The sequence below is a fragment of the Gadus morhua genome, chromosome 11, assembly GCF_902167405.1.
Source record: "Gadus morhua chromosome 11, gadMor3.0, whole genome shotgun sequence".
NCBI lineage: Eukaryota > Metazoa > Chordata > Actinopteri > Gadiformes > Gadidae > Gadus > Gadus morhua.
The window spans coordinates 30,640,525-30,654,797 of NC_044058.1; the positions used below are offsets into that span (position 1 = coordinate 30,640,525).

General features: G+C 47.0%; 1 protein-coding gene across 1 annotated transcript; it reads right to left on the reverse strand.

The window, feature by feature from the left end:
- Positions 1 to 4,716: 4,716 nt before the first annotated feature.
- On the reverse strand, positions 4,717 to 7,994 carry LOC115553843 (uncharacterized). The gene is made up of 4 exons (XM_030370370.1): positions 6,530 to 7,994; positions 6,343 to 6,420; positions 5,711 to 6,097; positions 4,717 to 5,546 (listed from the first exon to the last, which is right to left on the reverse strand). Exon 1 carries the CDS (start codon positions 7,964 to 7,966, stop codon positions 6,716 to 6,718), a length of 1,251 nt encoding a protein of 416 aa, XP_030226230.1. The 5' UTR covers positions 7,967 to 7,994; the 3' UTR covers positions 4,717 to 5,546; positions 5,711 to 6,097; positions 6,343 to 6,420; positions 6,530 to 6,715.
- Between the last annotated feature and the right edge of the window lie 6,279 nt (positions 7,995 to 14,273).

Sequence of the window (14,273 nt, forward strand, 5' to 3'; positions counted from 1 at the left end):
CTCGACCAGGACCGCGACCCAGACCAGGATCAGGACCAGGACCCGCACAAGGAACCGGACCAGGACCGGGACCGGGACCTGGACCATTACCAGGACCCGGACCCGGACCAGGTCCAGGACCATGACCAGGACCTGGACCGGGAACGGGTCCAGGACCATGACAAGGACCCCGACCGGGACCAGGTCCAGGACAGGGTCCAGGACCATGACAAAGAACCCGACCGGGTCCCGGGTCCTGGTCCTGGTCCCGGTCCCGATCAAGGACCAGACCTGGACCAGGTCCAGGACCGGGACCAGGACCCGGACCAGGACCCGGATCAGGACCAGGTCCAGGACCCGGACCAGGTCCTGATCCAGGTCCTGGTCCCGATCCTGGTCCTTGTCTTGGTCCTGGACCGGGAGGATGGGGCTATGGGGAAACCTGGTGGTGGATGAGGTGATGGTGGGGGTCAGGGTGAGGGTTGGGGTTATGGGGAGACCTGGTGGTGGATGAGGTTACGGTGGGGGTCAGGGTGAGGGTTGGGGTTATGGGGAGACCTGGTGGTGGATGAGGTTATGGTGGGGGTCAGGGTGAGGGTTAGGGTTATGGGGAGACCTGGTGGTGGATGAGGTTATGGTGGGGGTCAGGGTGAGGGTTGGGGTTATGGGGAGACCTGGTGGTGGATGAGGTTACGGTGGGGGTCAGGGTGAGGGTTGGGGCTATGGGGAGACCTGGTGGTGGATGAGGTTATGGTGGGGGTCAGGGTGAGGGTTGGGGTTATGGGGAGACCTGGTGGTGGATGAGGTTATGGTGGGGGTCAGGGTGAGGGTTGGGGTTATGGGGAGACGGTCTGGATAGGTACCAGGAGAAGTGGATGTCTGGGTCATAGATGGTGTCTTGGGGATAGCGCTCTGAGGCCTTACTGCAGAGTGCATGGAGCTGGCCCCTGCCCTCCCACCCCCAGGCTCCCTGTTGTTAAGGCCCAGAGAGAGCTCCACCATTTCAGTGTCCGGGTTAACGGGGCTTTGATCTAAAGGCCAACCCAGACCCTGGCCTCTGAAGAGGTTGGATTACAACGAAACGTCAGGTCTTTTTAGAAAAAGAAAACTCCCCCCTTTTATTTATAATTTCATTCATTTAAACCTGTTAATTCAAAGACCCATTTTTTATGCCATCTGTTTTTTATCAGTTTTATTTCTTTCATTTATTTATTTTAGGGGACCATCCTGGTACATATTCTGAGCTGAACAGCACTCTTTTATTCCTTTTGATTCCCTTTCGACACGTGGGCCTCCCCAGGCCCCAGACCCTCGGTGCGGCTCTGGACGAGGCCCGACGGGCCGAGGTCGCCCTCTGCCCCGACCCGGCCAGCAGCCTCCACGGAGGAGGACGGCCAGGACCGGTCTGGTCCGGACAAGCACCGCCGCCGGCGCTGTGGTGCCCGGGGGGGACGCGGCCGGGGCGGCCCTCTCCCGGGGCACTGAGACAGCGGCCTTCCGGTCCGGGCGGGACGAGAACCGGAACACGAGGCCAGGGGACCTGGAACCGCCGCAGTGTGGGCCGCTGGGGCTGGGGGGACGGGGCGCGCCACCCCTCCTCGTCTCTCGCAGGCGTCCCATCCCGGGGAGGAGGGCGGGACATCCGTTCAGGACGACGGGGAGGAGGCCGGCGGTGCCGTGGAAACCCATCCAGCCTCGCGTCGACGCCAGGCAGCCCGCAGTGGACGAGCGCCGGAGGGTCAATGTGGCGAGCAACAAGATCGACCCACGGAAATGGGCGGACATCCCGGCCAAGGTCCGCGGTAAAACGGGTCAGAACGGCGTCACGGCGGCGAACACGGTCCGACAGACGCAAACGTCAGAGAAGAGGCGGACGTTTATCGGAAACGTGGAGGAGGAGTTCCTCCACATAACCACTACACCAAGAACTACAACAACACCGACCCCGACGCACATCACAAGCACTGCGGACTACAAACCCAGCACGCCGAGCACGGCCGAGAGCAGACGCACAACCCACGTGACCTCAGACACACGCACAACGCCATCCACGCGACCCCCGACCCCCGCAGAACACACAACACCCAGGCGGCGCCGCTGCCGCCACTGAGGTCAGCGGGGTCGCCAGGGATACGCCAAGCGGTCGGCCGCTCATCACGGAGACGCCCGCGCTGGTACGAGGGAGAGAGGGAGAGGGGAGAGGGAGAGGGGGAGAAAGAGAAGGGAGGGAGAGTGGGAGAGGGGGAGGTAGGGAGAGAGAGAGAGAGAGAGAGAGAGAGAGAGACTATAACTGCCACAGTGTGTATGTATGTATTGGTTTGTGTTTTTTGTGTGTGTGTGTGTGTGTGTGTGTGTGTGTGCGCGCGCCGGGGATGCACCTTTTTTTTTTACCACACTGAGTCCGACCCCCCCCCCCCCCCGCCCCCTCCATTGTTCTACAACTGACTGACCCCCTGATCCCCCGCACTCTTTTATTTTTTTCTACAACCGACTCAGAGACGCTGAGGACCCCGCTGATGACCACACTGGGGACCCCTTCCACCAGAGCACCACCCCCGGGAGGAGGTCCTCCTGGGTGAAGGAGGACCAGAAGGTGTGGAGGTGTGTCAGTTTGTCTGAGGACCCTCCTCCACCTGGGGACACTCTGTAGAAGGACCGAGAGGCAGCAGGCCGGCCCAGATACACTCCTACTCTGGTGGAGCCAGCGGGGCGGAGAGGGAGGGCTGTCTCTGTACGGTTGTACCAGGCAGAGTAACCATCATCATTACAATAAAGACCCCAGGACTTGTTGTTCCGTCCAAGCCCGCTGACACCACCCCGTCCTCTCCTTGTGATTCCTCTGTATGTCACTCCTATCTCAACCCCTCCTTCCCACTCTACCTCCCAGTAACAGCGGCCAGTCAGAGCCTCTCTACCCAACACCTGGGGCCGGGAGTCAAATCTGTCTGGGTGATCCGGATACGACTGGTCCTCTCTAACCTGCGTCACCTTCCTGTTTTCCTCAGACAGAGAGAGGAGTCTGTGGGCCGTGTTGGGGTCCAGTGTGAGGTCACAGGCATCTGAGGGAGAACCAGACATGATTAGCTGCTGAACCGCTCTTCATCCTCATCATCATCATCATCACAGGTAGTCCGTGGGAGATACGTGTCGCTCGGCGCGGCGGCGCGGGAGCGCGCATCGAGCGCAATCACGGAGATGCGGAGCAAACGGCGGAAGGAGACGGCGGAGGGTTCTTAAAGGTCCCATGACATGCTATTTTATGTATTCTTTAATATAGGTATTAGTGGGCAACTAACACAGTATTCAAAGACGTTCCCGAAATTCAGCCGTGGTGCAGAGTTACAGCCACTCCGAGCCAGTCGCACATTGAGCTTCCCCAAAATGCGCTGTTTTGGTGTCTGTAGCTATAATGCAAATGAGGAGGAGCGAGGCGGGTCAAGGAGGAGGGTGGGGGTGTGGCCCTGAGCAGCTTGCAGCCACGGTACCATGCGCTCTGTTTACAGTGGATGTATCGCAATGGCGAGGCGCACACAGCCTTTAGCCGTGTTCTGTAAATATTATAGAACACACGGGAGTCCTGGAGCTCTATATCTAAATATTATCATGTAGCCTACATAGATATCTATATCATATAATATATATTATAACGGCCAAAAGCTGTGTGAGCCGATATTATGAATCTCAAACGACCGCGTTGGGTTCTCCGACGTTCCTGGTTCTTCAACGTCCTCATCAATGTGAAGTAGACTGAACCGCGACAAGGAGGAGAAAGGGATCGTTGCCGGGCAGCGCTTAGGCACCTCCGCCTCCGGCGGTGGTCCCTCAGCGGGTCTCAAGCTGGAGACATTCGCCGCAAACAATCCCTTTCTCCTCCATGTCGTGGTTCATGTTCTTGAGGGAGTCAAAGCCAAAGTTCCAGCCAAAAGCTGTGTGCGCCTCCAGACGATATAAAGAATCACAAACGACTTTGTCGGGTTCTGCGACGTCTCTGGTTCTTCCACTTTCACATCAACCTGAAGTCGACTGAACCGGGCGCTGCCTGCTGCCGGCTGCCCGCTGCCGGGCGATGGTGCCTCGCGGCAACCGGCGGCATGACGCAGTTCATGTACTTCAGGGAGTCAAAGCCAAAGTTCCTTTCCCCCAATTCCTTCTCAACCATGGCTGAGATAACCCCCAATACGAGTCTCGTTGCAGAAATACCAGAGACGAGAGTCCGACGTGTTATGCGCCATAACGCCAAAAGCAGAACGGTTATCCAAATAATAAGGAAGTGTACAACACTTGCGTTACAGTCCTGGAGCTCTATATCTAAATAATATCATATAATACATAGAAATCTATATCATTTAATGCATATTATCACGGCCAAAAGATGTGTGCGCCTCCAGACGATATTATGAATCACAAACGACTTTGTCGGGTTCTGCGACGTCTCTGGTTCTTCCACTTTCACATCAACCTGAAGTCGACTGAAACGCGCGCTACCTGCTGCCGGCTGCCCGCTGCCGGGCGATGGTGCCTCGCGGCAACCGGCGGCATGTCGCAGTTCATGTACTTCAGCCAGTCAAAGCCAAAGTTCCTTTCCCCCAATTTCTTCTCAACCATGGCTCAGATAACCCCCACAACAGTCTCGTTGTGGAAATACAAGACACGTCAAAGAACCGACAAGAAACACTTGCGTTACAGTGTGTGTATTCACACACAGACACACACACACACACACACACACACACACACACACACACACACACATACGCGTTTATAGACTATATCAGGACTTATGAAAAAAATGTGACAAATTGGGACATGCCTTTCCTAAGGTCCAAGAGACCTGGGAATCAGAATATTTCCATTCCTTGATTCTAGGAATGCAACCATCTATTCAGATTTAGGCTAGGGCTATATTTTTGTTCAGACCTGATTTTAATGCTACATATGAGGACCTTTTCGGGTTTATGTGACTTATAAGGCCCATAGCAACCAGCCCATACACACACACACTCTATTTTCAGGTTAATGTGAATTATAAAGACCCTAGAATACACAAAATAGGATCTGTATTTTAACTGGGGTCCGGTTATATATGTAGAAATGTCAAAACCCCAGACAGCCCGGGTAACCTTCAACAGAAAGGACTATCCATGTTCAAATAGCTCTTAAATATAATATATTCTCTTTTTAATAATAACAAAATAATAACAAAGTCGTATTATTGTTATTTGTGACAATATATAAAAATTTGTAGCAAATATTCACGTAATAAAAAAAGGCGGAACACTTTTTGCATTTCTTACTTTTATTGAGTGCCAGCAAAAAAAATACAAGCAAAAAACAAGATCAATTGGAATGGATCTACCTAGTCATCTTCCTTTTTAATGCTACGTTTCTGTTGTGTACGTAGTACCTGATGGCAACCCAGTCTCGGTCTTTCAGAGCTACTGGCTCTGCCTGGAGGCAGGAGTCACAGTCCTTTTTACCAGGTATTCTGCAGCTTGTAATGAAGTTAAGCAAATGCCGCTCAACAGCCTTCTCTTCCTCACCCGTCCACTTGCTTCTCACCTTCACAGCTTTCATAAATGGAAACAAAATAAAACTGATTAACAATGGATCAATGGCTCTGCTAACGTGACAAATGGGGGATATGATACAAAGGATTCTAGTTAGTAGTTATATGATATATGTTATCAATACATTTTTCTAATAAAGTAATGAATACAAAATGCTGACTAACCTTGCTTTCTTTTGGAGCCCTTTGAAGAAGCTTGGGATGTGACAATTTTGTGACTCATGTTTACATCATCCAAGGTGGTTGATTCAGGAGTGCCCTCCATGTTGTCCAGGGTGGTTGACTCGGAAGTGCCCTCCATATTGTCCAGGCTGGTTGACTCAGATGTGCCCTCCATATTGTCCAGGGTGGTTGACTCGGAAGTGCCCTCCATGTTGTCCAGGGTGGTTGACTCGGAAGTGCCCTCCATGTTGTCCAGGCTGGTTGACTCGGAAGTGCCCTCCATGTTGTCCAGGCTGGTTGACTCGGAAGTGCCCTCCATGTTGTCCAGGCTGGTTGACTCAGGAGTATGCCTCAGAAGTGTCTGGTCCCTGGCAGTCTCAGTTATTGGGCCTTTGCAAAGTAATAATGATTGTGATGTTATTCTATGAGCTTTCTGACAATACGTTGGTTTGCTTGCATTATTCACTGTAAACAACCTCAGTGTCAGGCAATATGCAATTCTACATTATATATTAATTTAGATTTCAGATGTAAACATAAGCTGAATGCAAATTCATGAATGTAGAATTACTTGAGGATCATTTCGATAATCCCCCAGAAATGTTAATTTATGTGACATAACTTAAAGATATTACCGCATATATACAAGTCAGATGATTGATGTAGGTCAGCAACGTTTTCTTCGCTGGAATCATCACTCATTTCTACTTCATCTGGTTGGGTAAAAAACAGTTCAGGCAAATCATTTAAATTAAGGACTAAGAACACTTATAATAGTTATATTTGAAGTGGTTAAAAACTATATTTCAAATAAAATGTTACCTTCAGGATTGACCTCAATGTCATCCAGCCCTTTCCCCTGCAGGTAAGGCAGTCTTCTTTTTCGAGTGATATCAGGAGTTTGCTGACTTTTGCGAGCTGAAGGGTACTCTCTGGAAGCCGATAGGATTAGGGTTCTGGATTCAGCTCTGTACGATCCCTGGATGTGAATGTCTGAAGCTCCATTTTTTAAACTTCACCTTCCCGCGTTCTGTTAAATAGTACTACCTGCGTCAAAGTCACTTTAGCAAGATTTCCAAAGCTTTTGCTGTTGGGTTCTTCCTCAAGGTCCTTCATGCGCTTAACACGCTCAGCAGCAAGAAACTTGTGCAGCACCGACACATCCTCTGTAAAGGGTAAAACCTGTGGTTTATTCCATTTGGCTTGTTGAAGTGTTCCCAATGCGGCAGCAGAAATGGACTCTGTCCACTTTTTCTGATGTAGAGTGGCAAATTGCTTTGCAGACTCTGCAACGGCAGGGCGATTTGCAATGATGGCATTGCATTGCACAATGCCTGCAACTTTGGCTAAACTGTGTCCCAATTTCAAAGCCAATGATGGGATTTTATACGAGTTGCTTTCGACATCATAACCAGCAACAGATCTAACTGCCTGTATCACATGTGGAAAGTTACAAGGCATAACAAGGTCTTCGGTGCTCTTCAAAGGTGTTATAGCTCTTGCCGTTATCAATAGTCTTGCCATCTCTCTCATTTGTTGGCGTATGTAGTCATTCCTTCTTTCATACGGTTTCCTGGAATTGAACAGTGACTCGCCGATACAAAGGATTACAGTTACACTCCTTACAACCGAAGAAACGTCATCCTGGTTCATTTCACAAGCAATCTTCCAAACAGTTTCCTTAACTGAGTCAGGTCTTGGTAAGTGCATTTGAATCCATTTTCGGCCAACTTGAGGCTCTTCCTCAACAGACTTTTTCGGGCAGTTTCTCACATGTCTCCATAAAGAGTTTCTTGCATACAGTCCTTCGCAAAATTTGCAGTGACGGAAGTCATCAGATTGTTTTGCAGTACTGGGTCTTCTACAAGCAACCATCTCTCCAGTGCCACAGCTTGCCACTTCAGCATTATGGTCAAAGTTTCCTCTCTTCTTAATAGAGCGTAACAACTCGCTTCTTTTGCGGGATCTTTTATCAAAACTGAAAGCCATTGCAACATCAGGCTCTTCACTGTGGACGGATTCAAAATGTCTTGCCAATTTAGAAATGGCCTTTTTACAATAAAGACAAAATTGCTTCTTGTTGTACTTGCTTCCTTTTGCTTTTATTGGCAATGGTGTGACATTTATGGAGCTTTTCTGCTGTGATGTGTTCTTTAACCTCTTAAGACCCAATCGCCCACCGGTGGGCGATTGGGTTTGTTGACGATATGTTTCCACTACGGAGACATAACCCGCTTCAACTTTCATCATTACAGACATTCTATACGTCGTTAGAAAGGGTAGAATCTCCACAATTTATTCATCCGGTTGTTTTTTTCTATAAATCATGAGCACAAAACCATAAATATTGATATTTACCAGCATGGTAAACCGGAAATGCCAAAAAACAGAGTGACTCCCTACCTTTGAAGCAATCTGAGAACCGTAATATGTGTCCATTCCTCAATTATTTATATTCCAATTGTCCGTGAGAATCCACTGATCAAAAGCATCCAAATGGTTTTTCATAAAATTATTCCAGCTTGTGAATATCGTCGTGTAAAGTCCATTTGTTTACCATCTCCAAACTTTGTTCGTCAACTAACATCCAGACGTTCGCAGCCGTATCGATTTTTTCTCTAGCTCCAGTATGCAGTTGTTGGATATGCTTGTTTTCATCACTTTGCTGGCTACAAAATAAAAGTGTCCCCGTCTTTTTCTGTTCAGTTTTCACCCCGGTACAGCCCGTGAAGTAGATGGAGCGCTCCCAGTTCGAAGGGCCAATGGGCTTTGTTTACTTTGTTTCGTGGCTTTAGTATAGGGACAGCGTATTGGCGATTGATATATCAATCACTTGGGCTTCTAGCCAATGAGTTTACCTTTCCAACGCTGCCAGGCGTGTCCAGGTGTGATACGTATGAGCCGAGATATAAAGCTGCGTCAACACGGCAGACAACTCACTTTGCGCATATTTTGCGCATATATTGTTCATATTTAGTTCTTGTCATATTTTCATGATATGGCCAATATCTCAATATGAATGTGTGAAAAAATTATGTTCTGAATCATGGAGAAAGGTTTTATAGTCACCAAAATGCTTCAGTAATGTTTCCAGTGTCACAGAAGTAGAGTAAATGCATTTGGCACAATTTGGCCATTTGGAGACATTTTGGAGAGGTTTGTGCCGCCAGTGACAACACACCATAAAAACTCCATTAACTCCCCAAGGTTTAGGCCTAGAACTCCAAAATTTCTTCCAGGTGTAGTTGGCATGATGTAGAAGGTATTTGGCATATTGCCATATGCCTTACATATAAAGCACATCCTAGTTATTGTAGTTCAATTATGACCTATTATTTTCGAAGACAAAAAAATTGCTTTAGAGCCATGTCTGAACTGATGTCATTTAGGTTGTGTGTATGATACATGCCAAATACATATCTACTAGGGCTGTAACGATACACAAACTCACGATTCGGTTTGTATCACGATTTTTGACCCACGGTTCGATACATCCCATGATTTTTTGAAATTTAAAAAGCATTTTATTTAAACAACACTTATATACCAATTAACTTAATGTAACATTTAATAACAAATAATTTGGAACACTGAACAGATTTGAACAGAAAGAATACTATTAAAGTATAGCTAAATGAATAAAGAAATAACGTGTGGGAGGATGCTTTTTTCAACTGTTTGGTTGGTTTAGTCAAATATCCTTATTAGCACTACTTATTAGGCTATGTAGCTTAAATAATGACATAATCAGGCCGTATAGAATGCAACATGTTTAATAGCCTAACTTTCAATAGATGGAGAAAAACCTGAAGGTCATGAACGTCGCAATAATGAGGCGTTACGAGTAGCATATGTGTGTGCGCCAGAATGGCAATGTGCGTATGCGTGTGTGAGTGACGTCAGCGAGTGAGTGGACGAGCGAGGAGAGCGAGCGGTAGCGCGTGTGTCTAGTGAAGAAGCGAACGAGTCCGGTAGAATAAAGTACCCATCCTGTCAATAATCGCTGGCCGCTTCATTCCGACCTATAAGCAGACAAACTGCCAGTCAAATCACACAAAACACTAGAGACAGGATCAAACAGGCCCCCTCTGGATAAATGTCGTTCATATCGCATATGAGCACTTCGACGGCTGTGGAGAAATGCGATCCTCCGTAGCCACGGAGGATTGCAGTCGCATACTTACGGCATCGATAGGAGGGGGCGCTGTCAGCAGACTATTATCTAGACAAATTATTAGCAAATTTCAATCGGACAATTTGACCGCAGAGTTAGAAAGGGCGTATCGCACTTCTGCCTTCTCACACCGCGAGACAGGATCGTGGCTTTGAGTATCGCGATTTTCGGTTTGATACGCGTATCGTTACAGCCCTAATATCTACAGAAACTAGAGCTTGTCAGCTTTCAAATGAAGTATCATACATCCATCTAGGACTTAGGGTTACTGTGTTATAAGCTTTTCCATTTGGGTATGTGTATAGGCGAAAAAAACCAAAATACTGCCGGGGCAGAAATTGGTACTGCAGCTTATCACTGAAGCACAATGATTGCTGCTCATCTTTGAAGAACTGAATGTTCTAGGTACCTCTGAACTGGTGGCACCATCCCCCTTCATGGTTTTGAGTTCTTGACTAGCAGTACTTATAATTGAAGCATCCGAGGAATTGCCACATGAGTCTGGAACATAGTCAGCATCATCATAGTCCGTAGCATCCGAAGATTCCTCAAATAAGTCAGTGGAGGTCTGAAGGAAAATGGAGAAAAAAAGCTTCTAATTCTGTCAATAACTTACGCATGCATTAATAGCTAGGGTATCATACTCCCTATAGTACCATCACAATGTGCATAACATCTACAAACTCACCGAATAATTAATTCTGGTGACCTGAATCAAAGATCTCTTGGCTATCTCTTTTTGAGCCTCCTGGTAACGATCTTCACAACGACCATGATGGCGCTTCAGATTTTTCAGACGGCAGCTTTTTCTGAACTTTACAAATCAAAATGAAAATACTTACTTGAAAGTCTACAATGTTTCCTCACATCATAATTACCCCAAGGTGTGAAAATATGAACTATTTGAACTTATGACCAGAATGCAGCGTTCTTGTGGAAGGGGACAGTTCCAGAGGACTTGCTTGCCTTGAAAGAAATGATGAACAATAAATATCATTTTGTATAAACACAGTACTGAAACGTGGAATTAGGATATATTATACTGTGCTACATTGACTATGCATGTAGGGACCACAGTTGTAAGTAAAACAACTCAAACGTGGATCTGGGCTATTTATGTAAGGCTCTATAGAAATGGTTCAAACTAAAATATCTGCTACCCAACCATATGAGGACCTCGTAACACACACTCTACTCTTGTTGGGTCACACCATATTGGGACGTCATCTGAAACACATTTAAGCCTTGCACAGACTAAGTACAAAATGAGGACCTGACGACTGAACACATCTAGAGTCAAGGTTCCTGACATCGAGCTATCCTTTTGTTGTCAAAGAAAGCTGAACAGCCCCAACACTAATGTAAATGGATCTGCTGCCGTAGAAATTAAATCCCGCAAATTGATAAGAAGTATGTTAAATGGGCAAAATCATTGCCAAAGGGGAAAAAAAAACATAGGATTCAGTGAGAATAAAGATAAATTTTATGCTTTGAGGGGCGGTTAGTTCCGTCAAATGGTAAGGCTAATTTTGTTAACGCTATGATATTGAACCAACTTATGGAAATGTTGATATTGTGAACATCAACAACACATCAGAATTGGCTTCTTGTCACGAATCCCAGCAGCATCCAGTGGGCCCCGTTATATTACACACAGATAAAAGCTATAATCAATTCTTCGGTGGTGTCGTCTATAAACGACGCTGCCAGACGCTCCGTGGCTCGTCCGCTGTCTGCTTCATATTGAAGCTCTGCCCTAACCGAGTGGACTCGGACCGAGAGGGGTCTGAAACCCACTGCCCTTCTCCAAACAGCCCTTATGTGATATTGAGGCTAGCAGGTAGAGTAGAACGCACTGTGGTAGATTCTGTTGATCCAGAGATAACTTGCACATTGTTTTATAATCATCTTTTCACCATCGACCAATCGATTGGTCAGAGAGTTGGTTGAATTTAAGACTACGGCCCAAATCATCATCTCTAATCAATGCTTACCTTTTCTCAATAGACTGATTTCCATCTTTAATGTTAGCAGGAGGTCTCATAGAGCGGTCACTCTTCATGGAGACACAGCTGGGTCCAGGGGAGTCTGCTCTCTGCTCTGGGCTTCAACACACACACACACACACACACACACACACACACACACACACACACACACACACACACACACACACACACACACACACACACACACACACACACAGCTTTTACTCAGACTAATGACGGAGTTATGATGCATCACTGCTGATCTCTGAGATGGACAACAGTCACAGACAGAGAGATCCTCTTCTTACCTCTTAGCTTTGCTCTGGCGGCCATGTTCCCCAGACAGGGTGGTCTTAGAGGTCTCTATCACCTCATCCATAGTAGACTGGAGAAAAAAACGTTCCGTCCCATACGGCAAAAAGTTATAAAGTATAAATGTAAGGGAAGAAACTGAGGTTAAAGTGTTTATAAGTAAGGAATAATCACCGAGAGGCCGGGCAATAAACAGTTTGATATGCCCGGCTCGTGGACGGCTTACCGCCCGAGACGAAGTCGAGGGCGGTAACCTTCCGCGAGCCGGGCATATCAAACTGTTTATTGCCCTGCCTTGAGGTGATTATTCCGTTTATTCTATTTCGCGCCGGCCAACATAATAAAAAAAATTAAATATTTTAATAATTAGCCTTTTTCTTATTCGTATTGCATTCTTATTAAATGTATACTCTGTTTAAATTCATCTCCCTCGAAAAGTAGTTCCCTTTAGAACTACGGTGAATAACGTTAGCTCAGCTGTAGGTAACTCGTTTCTATAGCAACCACACTAGGCTGGATCTGATCACTAGTTCAATAACGTAGTTGCTACATTCGTATCAAGTCAGCTTTAATGACGATCGATCAAACATGCACTCCTTGGTTTATTTTTACTATGGACCTCATGTTGGAAATGTATGTGATAGAAAACGATACAAGCGGCGTATTGATCTACTGTGCTCAGTCAGCAGCAAGTAGAACCGACAAGTCAGCGGGCAATATGCCGGATTAATGCACCCCTCCCAGCCAATCAGAATCGAGCATTCTTAAATGAAGTAGAATAAAACACGTTAATCAGGTGAAAGGTTTTCAAAGCGGAGAAAGAAAGGCTCCTCGCTGCGACGGACGGTTCAGATGAGGAAGTAACTTAGCTGAACCGCCCCTCTGAGCGCATGTCAAATGTTTCCTGGGAAAACGGGCAGCATGCGCGCGCACGCACGCACGCACGCACACACGCACGCACACACACACACACCGAACTGTTGGAAGGGGAAGTACTTGAGGAACCGAGAGCAAGAGAGAGATAGATGGAGAGAGAGACAGAGACAGAGAGAGAGAGAGAGAGAGAGAGAGAGAGAGAGAGAGAGAGAGAGAGAGAGAGAGAGAGAGAGAGAGAGAGAGAGAGAGAGAGAGAGAGAGAGAACAGCAGAAGTGGAGAAGGAGGTGAACTAGTATATGAGCTCTTTTGAAGCATGATGTCATCTGTACCTTTACATGCAGAACCGGTCCGAACCGGTCTCTGACCTAGGTAACCTGGTCTTTATCCGATTGAATCTGCATTTCTGGTGCGTCTGTTAGCGATTGTGATTGAATGCATATATATCCCGCACATTTTGAGCCACATGCAAGTTGAAATGCAACATTCTGACTTTAGTTGAAGTCCGCTCCCGTTAGACGTGAAGCATTACTGTAACTAGTTCCACTGCAGTGACCCTCAGGGACCACCAGATGAGGTGCCATGCCGTAATTCCGACGCCTCATTGTTCCGACGTCTCAGTGGTCCGAAATATTTCCCATTAGATCGACATGCCACTATGCCGACGGTTCAATATCCCTAATAGGCCCCTTTCCTGCGCTTCTGAACTTTGCTGCGACATTTACATTTTACATTTAGGGCGTTTAGCAGACGCCTACAATAAGTCAAAGAAGAAAGACAACAATATATCTCTGCTGGTACAGTTAGGATGTTCAGAGAACCAAGTGCAAATGGCCGTGGTCTGTAAATGTTCTAGAAAACTCTGGGTGCTCCGGCGGGAGTCCTGGAGCTCTATATCTCAATAATATCACATTAGACGTAGATATCTATATCATATAAAATATATTATCACGGCCAAAAGCTGTTTGCGCCTCCAGACAATATAATTAATCTCTAACGACTGCGTCGGGTTCTCCGACGTCTCTGGTTCTTCCATGTCCACATCAATCTATCAATCTGAAGTGGACTGAACCACGACATGGAGGATTGCCCGCGATTGTCTCCCGCCGGAGCCCCGCTGTCGAGGCCCTTCTGCCTTTTGTTTTAACCCTATTAAATACTTTCTCTAACTGCTCTTGATACCTCTTAGCTTACCTTTATCCAACCTGGTGTTTGGCG